General features: G+C 39.1%; 1 protein-coding gene across 4 annotated transcripts in view; it reads right to left on the minus strand.

The window, feature by feature from the left end:
• Positions 1-14721, minus strand: part of SIPA1L2 (signal induced proliferation associated 1 like 2) — a 236811-nt gene that overhangs the window by 56406 nt on the left and 165684 nt on the right. For all 4 annotated transcript variants that reach the window (XM_039464242.2, XM_039464243.2, XM_039464241.2 and 1 more), the window contains 3 exons: positions 14560-14717; positions 8543-9119; positions 4622-4896 (listed from right to left, as the gene is read on the minus strand). In XM_039464242.2, the coding sequence (XP_039320176.1) occupies positions 4622-4896; positions 8543-9119; positions 14560-14717 (1010 nt within the window). The remainder of the gene's footprint in view (positions 1-4621; positions 4897-8542; positions 9120-14559; positions 14718-14721) is intronic.

Consider the following 14721-nt stretch of genomic DNA (forward strand, 5'->3'; position numbering starts at 1 on the left):
CTGACAAAATGGAGTTTTCCTTCTATTTCCACATTCTCCTCTCGGCATACTTCAGGGAGTTGAATGATCAAGCAACATATAGCAAAACAGGAGATGAGGACATAAAGTTTTAATTTTATAGAATGATGAGAGAATAATAATTTAGACTCATGATAACATGAGAAAATTTCCCATGTTTTGCATTATGCAGAAAAATGTCTTGGATAGTATATCAACAAAGTATGAAAAAATCACACAAAACAGATGCACTGCAGCAAGGAATTTCATTTCCATTTTTATTGGACATATTTACTAAATTCACTCACATTATATAACAACTCATGCATAATTCTGATGAGTTGTTATTTCCTTTAAATCAGCCTTTTAGGTTCATATGCTTTCCTTAAAATGACAGTGATAGAATGTCAGTCACCTTTGATGGCCAGAGGCTGGGGCCATAGCAGTGGCTGTAAATTATCTCTTGCAAAAACAAGAAAGATCTTAATTGAGCATCTCTAGCATCAGCAACTCTTCATCTTTGCCACAGAGACTGCGTGAGAAACACTCTGGTTCCCCTTTCAAACCTCATTTCCATTTGAAGAGTGCTATTCCCAAACTGCTTCTAGCCACTCATTCCCAATGTCTATGAATTCACTCCAGGATCCAATCCCAGCACTAGATCAGTTAATAAGTGTCCCTCAAGGGGTATTCTCCCTGCTCAGTGTTCCCTGAAACTCCACAAAGAAAACTCAAAATGGCTCTGACCTCCCTTCGAGCTGAGGGACAAGCTGGACTGTCACCTCCCTTAGGCTGGCGAACAGGATTTCAAAAACCCAGGTAGCTTTGGATTGAACATAAACACTTTTCTGGGACTTCAAAACACTGGTGGCTTTGGAGTCAATATGTTAATAAGTACTTTTCCTACTAAAGACTTCATTTAATCCATCAGCTTCTGAGTCAGAACCAAACACCTTTTGACTTGAGGACGAGAGAAACCCTCTATTAAATGACAGGCTGCTCATGCTACCCACAGGAGCAGCTGGGCTCCCGTTCAAATGATTTTCTTAATGATATCCTGGTACGATAAATAGGGAGTTGATAAATGGCAAAAATGAATGAAAGCATTTTTCACAACATTTATGAAGACTAAAATGTCTCATAATTCCTTAATTTAGCTATTTTTGTAGTCTTCAGTGTTTATATTTAAAATGACTTGTAAAAATTTATATGTATATATATACACATACACACAGAAACACACATGCATATACATATCCATTTAAATAATATTTCCCCTCCCTGACAAGCACTAAGAGCCCATTTGTGAAAGATAAGAGGTAATTTTCCATGCAGCAAGTCAAACGTATACCTTTAGCTTGAGGCACATCCTGGTATGTGTTGCTATAGGGTTAATGGTACTAAAGGATGTTTAGTTTAAAGGGTTTGTATTTTAAATTTTAAAATGAGTCCAGTGCTACCCATTTCCCCTTAGCCCCTCCTCTACAGTTTATCAAATCTAATAATGCAGAAGGCTAAACATGCTGAGTGCAAAGGTGAAACTGAAAATGACATTTCATACTTACTCTTGTGGTCTAAGGCAAAGGGCTGGTATTGCGAGGGTGGTGTCTGGTTATGAGAGGTTGTCTGACAACAGCAAGTACTTTTATCAGGGCACCCAGACAGTTGCAGGCAGAAAACAAATCAAAACTAACAAAAATAAGGATTTAAAAATTTACAAATTCAGATTCACAGAAAATTGGAAAACTGAATTGAAAGAGTTTTAAATGATACAGGCTAGGCTTAAAGCCTTCATGACTTGCAGGAATGTGGGTGATGGGTGTGCCAATTTTGCAATGTTGCTACCGAACAAATAGCTAATTCTAATCCTTCTGGCTAAGGTTAAACGACAGTTATTACAGATTAATCGGGAGAAAAAACTTGTATGTTTAGGGAATGACATTAATGAGACTCCTAGGAAGCAAGGACAAAATCTTTAAATAAATATCTTGCCTAGTTCCAATAAGAGAATTTGCATTTAAAACAAAGAATTAATTATGTGTAGACCAAGGGAGATAACTGACTCCTTAGAGGAAAAACATGTTCTTGGATAAAAAGATAATAGCTGCTGGAACTTTTAAATTGCAGTTGTATGTTTTAGTTGAAAAACAATTCAGCATTTCTTCGAAAATTCTATTCTCCTAAATCATATTTCTAAATGCCAAATATAATGACAACTTTACCATTTTTACTAAACAGATCTCTTGAAAGCTTTAAAAATTTCTTATTAAGTAACAGTAGACCAACGCTAAAATAGGCAGGAAATGTTATTTTTCAACCCAAAGAATGTGCATTTTGGTCCAATTCTATAGTAATTGGCTGCTAGGACAAATAAAAGACTTGATACAAAGGCAGATAAAAGCCTGATTCTCATCCTAAGAATTAAAAATCTATATTTCTACTAAGGAAGATGAGATGACAGAAATCTTACTGTATGAAAAAATTTCTAATAAATGGCTGGAAATTATACTATAAAATATATACAATATTTTAGCTTCTAAGACCCAAAAGATTTGCCTTTTGGTATTTCCAAGACTCATTTTTAATAAATTAATTTTTTATCTTTATTTTCTTTGCACTGATAGTAGTACATGTGATTCGTGGGACTCTCAAAGAGCAGACAGATTCAACCAGATAGAATTAGGCAAGGAAATAAAAAACATCTTAACATGGGACTGATACTCTAACGAGAAATTTTAGTTTCTTAAATCCTTATTTTACAAACATACTGGGCAAATACAGGAAACAAAGACACAGAAAGTGAGGCTGGAGGTAAATGGTAAGATAACTAATAGAGAGAGATTTTTGCAAGATTTCGCACATTAACCACAGAGGAAGACAGTAGAAGCGTTTTTGTTTGTTTGTTTTTCCTAAAAGAAGATTGTGGTTTAGCTGATCTATACAATATGGCAGCCACAAGCAACACATGGCCAATAAAAATATAAATTAATTAAAAGAAAAAATTTGTTTTCTAACTTGCGCTATAGTTCACGTATGTAATGGCCACATATGGTTTGTGGCTACCGCTCTGAACGGTACAGATACAGATCACTGCAGAAGGTGCTAATGGATAGTGCTGCCTTAAAGGATGAATAAAGGAGACAGAGAGAAAGGAGAAAGCATGACCTAGGTTCGTAAGTCCAGAAAGTAGACCCAATAATCCTACTAACTTTGGATAATAAGAATTTCTTTTTTAATATGAAACAAATTAAAATGAATATGCTAAAGTCTTATTTATTATTATCTGAGATGCAGTCTCACTCTGTCACCCATGCTGCAGTGATAGCATGATCTCAGCTCACTGTAGCCTCAACCTCCCAGGCTCAAGGGATCCTCCCAACTTCCCCTCCTGAATAGCTGGGACTGTAAGTGCACACTACCACACCTGGCTAATTTTTGCAGAGATGGGGTTTTGCCATGTTGCCCGGGCTGGTCTTGAACTCCTGGGTTCCAGCAATCTGCCCATCCCAACCTCCCAAAGTGCTGGGATTACAGGCGTGAGCCATAGTGTCCAGCCTAAAGCTTTATTTTTTAAAATAAAATGTGTGGGGTAATTATGCTAGAAGGTTCTAAGAGCTTTACATATTTTATTTAATATTCATAGAAATCATAGGAGGTAGGCAATATAATAATCCCATCTTACAGAGAGTAACTGAGGCTTAGACAGAGTGTATAAGTTACCCCAGGCCACACAACAAATGACTGGATTCCAAGCATACTTTCTCTCTCAAAAGCCAGAGCTCCTAAGGCTGCCTGCAGGAACTCCAGTTGGGAATGAAGACAGAAGGTGCTCTAGATACTACTACCAGGCATGCACTACCACACATAATGGGCCACAGCCTGAATGAATGGCTCCTTCTTAATTAGCATTCTTTCTCCTTTTGGTCTAAGATTCTCTTTATGGTGGGCATGATTACCTTCTATTAGCAATGGACAGTATTGCTTTCTCACCCCATTCTTATTCCAGCCCTCCACCTATCTACCTCTGAGCCTTCCAAGTCCACCATTTCTTTCATCTATTTCTCCTGACAGTTTTTGACAATACCCCAAACCAGTTCAACACCTCTCAAGCTTCAATTTGTAGAATGCAGTATTCACCACACAGAGTACATTGGCTGTTCCAATCTTCTTTTACACCTGTAAGTATTGATCCATTAAATATTTTTTAATAATAAATTACTTCATGCTATGGAAGGGAATTCTAACTGAATAATTAAGTATTTAATGTGCTCAAGGCTGAGCTGTGATGCAGGGTATCTCCTCTTAGGTATAAGTCTGACTGGTCCAGGGCAAGCAAACAGGTGTTCTTTGCCTTAGTTCAGAATAGCTCAGCTTTTATGTAGTCAATGTCCCATTAAATTGCTTAGAAAATTACTTTTTATCACTTACTATATATTTTAAAGCTCTTTTTCAATTGCTCGAATGAGTAACATCCCAACATTGTACAAATGAGTGACATCCCAACAACACTGTACAAAGATGCACCTGACTGCATTTTCTGAGGACCTTGCAGGAGCAGTCAGGACAGCCACCTGCTATAGAGGCAAAAGAGGAAGGCATTACTTGTGTGCCTCCCACGCCTTACCTTCGGGGCGAGCCATCATCGTGGGGCTGGATGATAACCACCTTCACAGTCACAGAAGTACGGAGCAGGTCGATCATCTGCTCATGGGTGAGAGTGGCCACGGCTACTTTGCAGATCTCCACGAGGCGGCTCCCTTGGCGAAGGCCAGCCTTCCAGGCAAAGCCAAAAGGTTCCACATCTGCAACAATTCCTTCAAAATTCACATGGAATCCAAGCTGGCCCAGCCCGTTCCTCCTCAGGGTCATTTCCACAGTCTCACAGCCTCTCGTCACTATCTAAAAGGGAAGGAGATTTTTCGAGATGCCCTTCTTGCATCCCAAGCTGCCACGGGGCTCTGTGAAGCAAAGGTGCACGTACAGGCCTCCAAGCCAGCCCTCTCTCTCCCTTGGGCCCTCACAGCCTAGCCCATCTCTCTCTGCCTTTTCTTCAAACTGTCCAAGTGACAGGAAAAGGACATATTTAAGTTCAGAGCTTATCATGATTAACATCAACATCAAGTGCAAATAAAATAACAGAAGTACAACAATGGTTTCATTCTTCATTCTAAATCGTATCTCTTCTTGATACTGGTGTCCTGCTTTCTTAGATGTCACTGACCCAGAGCTTGGGAGCTTCAGATGGGCTCAGATAATTCTACTGACTTGGCTTTTAAACATACAAATCTCGCTGTTCTAGATGGATGACAGAAATGGAAAACATGTAAAGACTTTGGAGGCCATTAAATGTTTCAATCAGCAAGCACTAAAAACCATTAGACGATTTATTCATCCCAAACAAAGAAAAATGCCCCACAAAACTTGAAAGCTAACGTGCAAGAGCCCACTCCTAGGTTCAGGAAGGGCAATGGCAGAAAGAGCCTTAAGAAAACTCTCAATGTTCTCTATGCCCCAGACCTGGGGACATACTGTGGAGGTCCTATTCTGCTCCCTAAGGTCCCTCTCCTGATGACAGACAATTGCCTATGCTTGCCTGGGTGGTGACGGTCATTCAGATTCATGGTGAGGGCAGGACAGCCAGACTCCTTGGCCATCTGTTCACAAGGCAAGTGTGTAGGATAGAGCTCTGGCAGGCAGCAGAAAGACCCTCTGCGCCTATGGGCTACCTCTCCTCCACTGGGCCTCTCCCCTGGGGGCTGAAGGCAACTCCAAGCAGTGAAAGCCCCAGTGTATACATCTTACCCAAGAGAGAGAGTCAACAGCAGTCCCATGCAAAGGAACGTGATAGAATGGTGGTTTGCATCCCACTCGGTACATAAAAACACTACGAATGCAGCCCTCAAAAGCACTCACTGAGGACACTTTACATGCAATAAAAGAAAAACATGGGCTCATTAAATACCATTTGATGACTATGACATCATATTTGTGGGAAGTTTCAAGTTGAGAGGTATGATACTCCTATTCCCAAAAGCCCAGAGGCAATGTATGAAGTTTCAGTTTAATGAATGCTCCATTTCTATGAAACATGCTCTGAATACATAGACACCTATTTAATAAGACCTATGACAGTAAGTACAGCTGTGGGACTGGGGCTGCTTCATGTATCACCACTGTGTCTGATGTTTCTATGGTTACCCCAAGTGCACAACATGCCAATCAGCTTTTCCCAGACAGGCATGACAGTTCAGGACTCAGCAAAATGTGGAAAGGGACTGCTGATATTAGTTAGTGGTGAAGTTTTAGAATATTGACATTTCTAAAGTCATGATCTGAAGTTAACTTAAAACTTGAAGAAGTATTTCTGTAATATGCACAACACAAATTCTGTTCACTTCTTTTTCAACTTTGTTCTAAGTACTCCTATTAAAAGACTATACATAACATGTACTCAGCCTTCTCTCAAATACCAATGCAATTGTCAGTTGAAATTTATCAGCCATGTATTAGACTGAAGAGTTATTGGCTGAGCCTTTCCAGAGTCCTCCAGCTCTGGCTCTTTGGCTCATTTCCTTCAATCACCTGCCACCTCCCCTACTTCGTCTTTTTGCTATTTCTTTATCCCCTCTGTTTATTGCTGCCTAACACCCCCAAAGTCTGAAGGAAGGTGTTCTCCAGGTATTTGGACTTCCTCATGTACTTCTTCCATGGACCCAATTAAAACACAAAAATTGTAGTCTCCTAGCTAGGACTAGCTAAGTAATTTGTGGGGCCCCAAGAAAAATTAAAATGCGGAGCTCTTTATTAAAAAATTATTAAGAATTTCAAAAGGGCAATAGCAGAGCATTCAACCAAGCATGAACTCTTCTGAGAGTGGGTCCCTAGTGTGACTGCATGGGTTGTACATCCGTGAAGTTAGCCCTGCCTTGCCCTCTGGGAACAAACTCTCATTTCTTTCCTGCCCTGTTACCTGCAAGACAGACACCTTTAGTTCCACTTTCCATCACCTGAGAATGGACATTGAGTTAACCGTCTGCCAGACGGGCAGGCACTCCCAGCATCTCCACCATGACTGCATCCATCTCTTTCTTCCCATTTCTGTTACTACCACTTTGTACCAACCCTTACAATCGAATCCCTTCAACAGTCTTTGCTTTGGTTTGTTTCCAGTGGCTCATGTAGCAAGTCATCCCAGACACAGAATATAATTTCTAAAATACATTTGTAACATTGTGCATCTTGGTCACACTAGCAATATACTTTTCTAAGAAAATAGGATTGGGTCCATGGAATAGCAAATGTGTAAGAGTCCATGTAAATATCCATGGAACGTACATTTTGGTGGTTGGTGAAGTGGTATTTGTGTTGTATTTTCAGAAGCAGAGATTATGATGATTTGGTGGATATGCTAAAAAGAAGTATCTGCAATTAGCAAAAGCACAATGCATCCAGAGACTCATCAGTATAACTCAAGTCAATTCTCTAGGCATAAAAACTAATCATTTACTTAGTCACCCCAAACTCATATCTAGGCTTGCACACATATTCCTGATTAATACTGTTGAACATACTGAGGCCCTTTACTGTAAATAGTAATGAAATTACTTTTCCAAGGCTAGCAGACACTGCCCTGATTTTACCTTCTCTCATACATGGTATCTAATAACAAAAGGGAGATTTATATTTGGTGGGAGGCAAGGGGACAAGAAATGGATATAATTTCTCCTTTTTTCATGAACCATAATGAACTAAACCTTTTCTAATTAAAAAAAAAAAAATCCCTCTTGGGAGAAAATTTACACACAAGAAATTCTATTGTCAAAGCACTTTTTTTCTTATATTACCACAAATAAAAACTGGAAATAGTTTGATTTATTCTTACTACTTTATTTTATATGCTCAAACTAAAATCTAAATCTTACTTTGTTAAAATTGGGAGCAGAAATTGAACACCATGGATAAAATATAAGGGTTTTGCCTGAAAATCGCATACATGAAAATATTTTTTTATGTCTGACTTTTAAAAAGCCTTTCTAAATTAATGTGTAATTCTGAAAAACTTCCTTAAGAAACTGTGGTTCTAAGACTAATAACAGATTTAATCTGGCACGTTAAACAAAAATACTTGCTCTATAAATATGCACAGAGCTGAAATGGCAAAGAGGACTCATCATTCATATAGTCAACAGCAATTGTGTTGTTAATTACCCAATGGGAAGGTATGTATGTCAGCCTTTATAAACAGACATTCTATCCAGACAATTCTGTTTTTCCTTCAAATGCTATTAAAATACATCTCAATATTCTCTTTTGCAGGTTGGCTTAACTTTTCTTTTCCAATCAATTTACGATGGTTGCTTCTCCACCGTTCATGTATTAAACAACTCCTCAAAAGGATCCAGCATTTAAAAGCAAGCTCTGTATCCGCAGGAAATAGTAATGCATCCCTAATTGCTATAATCATGGTAGGATTTCCCAAGTGAAAGTTATTTTGAATCTGGAATTGAAAACAAGGATGGTGGGAAAATAGAAAACATGTACTTACTACTAATCGCTGAACGATTTCCCTTATGTCTTCAGCACAGTTGTCTACTGAGGACAGGAGGATACATTCTCCTCTTTCGTAAAACACTTTGATACTCATTAATCCAGATGTCCACCCAATAACATCCCTGCAGGAACAGTTAAATACAACATTCTTGGAATCCTTTTCAATCAACATGATGAACTCATTGGAAATCCCAAGAAGACATTCGATGTCAGCAGACTGGCTGAAGTCCCGTGCTATCACATGCCACATGATGGCTCCAATGCTAAACAAGTGGGCATCCTTCCTTGGCTTGACTTTCTCCTTTTTCTTTGCACCCAGTGTAATGAAGCTGAACTTCACAGAAGTATCCACAGTGGCAGTTGTGACAAAGTTCTCCGCCAGATCTTTCAAGTACTCTTGCCTTGTTCGAGTGGCCATCGCGCGAAACTTTTCCGATTTATGGGCTGCATTTTCTGCATTGATTACTTTGGCTAAAAGGAAGTCCCGGAAGACGGCTGACTTTGGAAAAGTTACACCTTTGGGAATCGGTGGACCAAATGGTGGCACATCTTTTGATCTAGACACTCCAACACTGAGGAAAGAAAAACAGAAACAAAACGAGATGAGCTATGATACCATAATATTTATGTTTTTGAATTTGGCATACATACACACTTTGAACTTAACCGGTCTATTCTGCAGGTTCTTCTTCTCCTAGTTTCTGGAACCCAGGGTTTGTTGTTGTTATTTAAGCAAAATGTTTTAAACTTAGTAGACAGGATGTGTAATGGGCTGAATTCTGTCCCTCTCAAATCCACATGTTGACAAGATAACCCATAGTTCCTGGGAATGTGACACTATCTGGAGATAGGACCCTTAAGGAGGTGACTGAGTTAAAGTGAAGCCATTAGGGTGGGCCCTGATCCAACTGACTGGTACCCTTGTAAGAAGAGAAAATTTTGGCTTACGAAGAGACACCAGGGATGTATGCACACAGAAAGAAGCCATGTGAAGACACAAGGAGAAGATGGCCATCTGTATAAGTCAAGGGGAGAGGCCTCAGGAGAAACCAACCCTTGCTGACACCTTGATCTTAGACTTGCAGCCTCCAGAACTATGAGAAAATAAATGTCTACTGTGTAAGCCACGTAAGCCTGCGGTATTAGTATGGCAGTGCTACCAAACTAATACCGGGGGTAAGAGATCCACAGCATGTGGAATAAGCAGGTTGGCACTCTGTGACTCTATGGGGTTGGTTATCACTGGGAAAAACAGTAACACACTTTCGACCAAAGTGGGTTTAGCCCAAGTTAGCTGCATGGGGTTCAATGACATGAGACAGAGTGATCATACTTAACAAGGACCCAAAATTTAAGTGTCACTTTTTTTTTAAGGAAATGCTCACTTTACTTGATCACATTTTGAATATCTAAATGAAGGTTTTATGGGAGCAATATTTTAAGACATATCAGGGATTGAAGAGATCGAATGTATAGTGTTAATATAGTGTTAAAAACCATCTTAATCTATTAAAACCAATACTGATCCCCTACATCAGAGAGTTGCTTTAGTTATCTCACACCCTCTTCTGAATAAGATAAATTATAGAGTGGATTAATGAATTAACAAAGGAAGGATTAAGACGAGTAAAGGAATGAATGGACCCTCTATCATAGGCAGCACTGGGAACACCCCAATTACTTAGTAGCTACCACAGACCAAGAATCTGTACTAATTCCACATCTGCCCAGGCTAATATTTTCTATGTTGGGGTAAAGAAAGGAAGCAATCTTTGTTTTGTTTTCGTTATTACAGAAAATTCTAAAAAAGGTAAATTAAGGAATAAAAACATTGTATCCAAATTTGTTCTGTCAGATGCAAACTCCTCTACTCAAATGTGGTTGGTTAGACTTTAGAAAAATCATAGGTCCCAGTGTCTCCCACTTGTGCTTTAATCTGCACCCTCTTCAGCAGAGTTAATCACCTCTAGCAGCAAGACAGACGGCTGGCTAGATGGGGCCTTCACCGAGATGAAAGGGAAAGGAATGACTGCTTTGCTTTGGGACAGATAAACCAAACTCATGAATAGCACCTGGTGGTGCTTTATGGTAGTATATATACTAGACAAGAGGGTATGTGTGTGGGGGAACTTGACTTATGTCCTTAACATGAAGGGAAGGTCCTTAAAAACATCACAGAGGTTGATGCTGCCAGGGATCAGGTGTGGCCCATTTTCCCCTTACCACCATCCTCAGGATGCCATTCAAGACTGGGAATTAATTCATCCTCCATGTTAACTCTGGGAGAGTGATCCCAAAGCTGCCTGTTTAGACTTGTGAGTAGTCTAATCATACCCTGTGGCTTCTCTTCTCTTCACTGTCAATGAGCTCAAAGGGCCTCTCTGTTCACTGCAACCTGCCCTGCAAATACTGGGAATAAGCCAATATATCACTGCTCCTAATTTTGGTTCTCTCTTCCAACAGTGAGTACAGATTTCTAGCAGTATTTGACCCACAGAATGCTGAGATGGCCAAATGTCATCTGGCACTCTAGTGTATTACTTCTTTGCATTAACTCTTCAAATCTCTTGCTAACCTCTGACTGCACCTTGCATGCACTTAAGTTACAGTATCAGGGGAAGTTTCTTATATCTAAATATGCTCCACTGTGGTGTCACATAGTGAATAAGAGAGACACAGTGACTCCATTATATATTATGGAAACTCTTTTTGTATCAAATTATAGACCCTGACATCTAATTGGGAGATTCTCTCTACAATGTATGCCATATTCTTGTTTACTAAACTGTATTCTTGTACATCTCAAAGTTGTGCAAGAAAAGCAGTAGAATGTAAGCATGACTGTTCCATGATTGTTATGACACTCTGGGTATGGGAATCAATTAGAGATCATTGGTTACAAAAGCTCACATGATTCCTAACATTTCAAGTAGAGTCAAATTCAGAAGAAATACTCTTTTGACAGATTCTGATAATTCCCAATGTGTAGAAACAAGAACTTGTATCAGAGCTCCTTATTTTACCCAAATGATTCGACAGCATTTATTAATGATTTAGATATTTAAGGCCCCTCCAGCAAAAGCAAACATAGAAAGATAAGCATTCCTTAATATGCACATGAAAGGGTTTTAATAAGGCTTCTGGTGTTGGAGCAAACTGGAGTAGGGTAACGGGAATTCAGCTCTACCACCTCCTGAGTGGCTGAGCTAAATACGGAATCCTTCAGTGCCTCACTGGCCAATCTGTAAAGTGGAAGGTAAAATAGTACCATACCCAAAAGCCCACTGTAAGGATGACAGAAAATAATGCATGTAAAGTGTTTATTATCCAAATTGTTGCTGTTATCACTGTTACTCTCACAGATTTAGCTCTGTCGCCTAATTTTTGTCAGATGTTACATATTAAATTTTCTAAGAAATGGCAGTCACCATTTTCTGTAGATATCTCTCCACTTTTAATTCTCTGCGAGCTAGCAAGTCTATTCTCATTCCGTTACTGAGCATTTTGCAAAGAGTTTATCTTGGACAGTACATAAAAACATAAATCCCTCAGTTAAACATTGGTTACAAATTAACAAGTCATTTTATAAAGAAACAGGCAATTTGTTATGTCTGCTTTTTAAAAATTTTCAGGCTAAAAACGAGATGTTTCATGGGGCTTTGGGGGCGCTGCCTCATTTCTCCTAGTTTCAGTGGACTCAGCAGGACTGCTCGAGCATTCTGCTGCATTCACGGGGGAGGCCTGACTCCCTCTGTAGGGTGGGAGTGTGGTCTTCTGCTCAGGCAGGTACACCTGACAGGCTGCACAAGTTTCATTAGAGGAGGTGATCTCAACCCCACAGCCCTTTTTGACAGCTGTAAGGCTCATGAATTGGCATTGGTACTGTGGGTCCCTGTCAGCAAGAATATGCTGCCACTCAACACCCGCACAAAGCTCAGGAGAAAAACAGCTTTCACGGGAGCTTGCCAGGGTGTGTGGGAACCATCCAGTCTTCTTTAAAATACATCTCTGGGTTGGGACATAGCACAATTTAAGAAAACTATAGAGCTGGACTATATCATTTCCCTGGAAATTATTTTAATAAATTTATTTCTCCATTGGAATATTTAGAAGAGTATCACATGAAACAGACCACTAAGGTGTTTTTAGAAAATGTAGGCATGCCAACCATATTCCATGTGATAGGAGTAAGGATAGCTTCATGAAATGTTATGGAATTCATCTGACTACAGGATTACTGAAGATTATTACTGATTCTTTAAGAAATACTACTGATATTTTTAAGCAAGATCAATGAAGCTGATGAGGCACTTCCAAAAATGTTAGGCACTCGAACTGATGTTATATTTGAATCTCATTAGTAAAGGTTAATTTAGTAATAACAATGTGGTTTCTTAAAAACCAATGACTCCATCTCTGAATGATTTGCATATGCTATCCTTATCATAGAAAAAATAATGCAATGTACTTTGTTTATATGTAAGAGATCTCTGTACTGGTTTCATAAACATATAGCCTCAGTAATTTAATTAAAACCAGAAAACCTAAAAGAAATACAGTGACTAGATACTGCTTATCTTTACAATTTTTTTGTTAATGAATTACCTCATGATATAAGCATAAAGATAGAAAGTAATTTAAAATAATTGATTTGACCTAAAAATAGCCACCCATAAAATAATGCCAAATATAATACAATAAAGCCTTATGCTTAAGTTTTCCCAATCCATTAGGAAGGTTCATTTTACTGTTCAGAATTACCATTCACCGGGTGGGCTCCCAGGAAAAAAGGCCAACTCACCACGTTTGCACCTAAACGTATCATTTGTACAGAGCAAATACTATATTCTTTCAAATATCACTTTTAAAAAGTAGTTCTGAGCATTTAGGTCAGTGGTCCTAAACCCAGGTGTGTAAGAATGACTTTGGAGGAAAACATAGAGATGCCAGGTGTACTGCATTAGAACGCAGCACAGTAGAGCCACAGACTTGGGCTATTTTTAACAAGGCGACTAGGCAGCAAAATTCAGAGTAAGAACTGCTGGTTTTCGGACTTTGTTCTAAGATCACTTGGGTATCTGTAGGGTGGGATGTATACTGGCAACTTTTTACATACAGACTAATTTCTCTTTTGCCTTTAGGGGGCAAGCGCTGTAGTCTTCACTCTCTTACAAAGAATATTCATGTCTCTGAACTAGGCCCAGTGGGCAGCTGAATTGGAAACTACTGTTTTAAGACGATAAATGAAAATAACCTTGGATGAATGCCAGGAACTGTATTAGGTGTTTTACATAATTTAAGCTATTTATTTGTCATAACCACATATTAAAGTAGCTATTATCATTATCTTCAATTTTAAGATGAGGAATCAAATGCTAAGAAAAATAAAGTAACCCACACAAAGCCCTATGACAAGTGGTAAAGCTGGTTTCAAACTCAGGTCAAAGGCCCATTGTTTTACCAATACCCCACATGACACCATCATTCGGCTGCAGTTATTTCCTAAGACAGAGTCTGGGAGTAGTGGTTAAGCATAAAAGCAGGCCTTGTCAGAGCCAGTCTGGGGAGTCCAAGACACACACATGGCCTTTTGAAGTCACCCAACAAGTGTCAACTCCTTGTTTCAGCAACCCAGCAAATAGTGTTTCCAAGGTCTTTGATGAAAAGAAATGTTTTACTGCCACAATACTTACTTCTCCTAGATAAGCACTTAAACAGCCACTTCACCCAACTCAGAGGCAGATACCAATTAAGCTATTGGTTCTGGCAGAAACTGAAGGTTTTAAAAGAAAAACAGAGGAAATGTGTAATCCACCATTTTAAAGTGCTAGGGATTTCACTTTTTCATGAGGGCAAAATAGGAAGAAGGCAATTATTTCTTACAGAAAGTGTCTGAGTAATCAGAAAATCACAAAGTTAGATATAATAATTGGAAAACAAAGATATTTTTGGGAAAAGATGCACTATGGACATAAATCTGGGACAGTGATAGATCAGAGATTACTGACTCACCTATAACACACATTTTCAGTACATGGATTATGCACTTTGACTATGACAAAGACATGCTGAAAGTGAGACCGGATGCTTTTTGGAGTAAAAGGAAGTGCCCCAGGCTCCTGGAAGACGATGGTGACGATGTCATTTCCTATGTGCCTTTTCCTCAGTAGCTGT

This window comes from Saimiri boliviensis, chromosome 14, assembly GCF_048565385.1.
Source record: "Saimiri boliviensis isolate mSaiBol1 chromosome 14, mSaiBol1.pri, whole genome shotgun sequence".
Taxonomy (NCBI): domain Eukaryota; kingdom Metazoa; phylum Chordata; class Mammalia; order Primates; family Cebidae; genus Saimiri; species Saimiri boliviensis.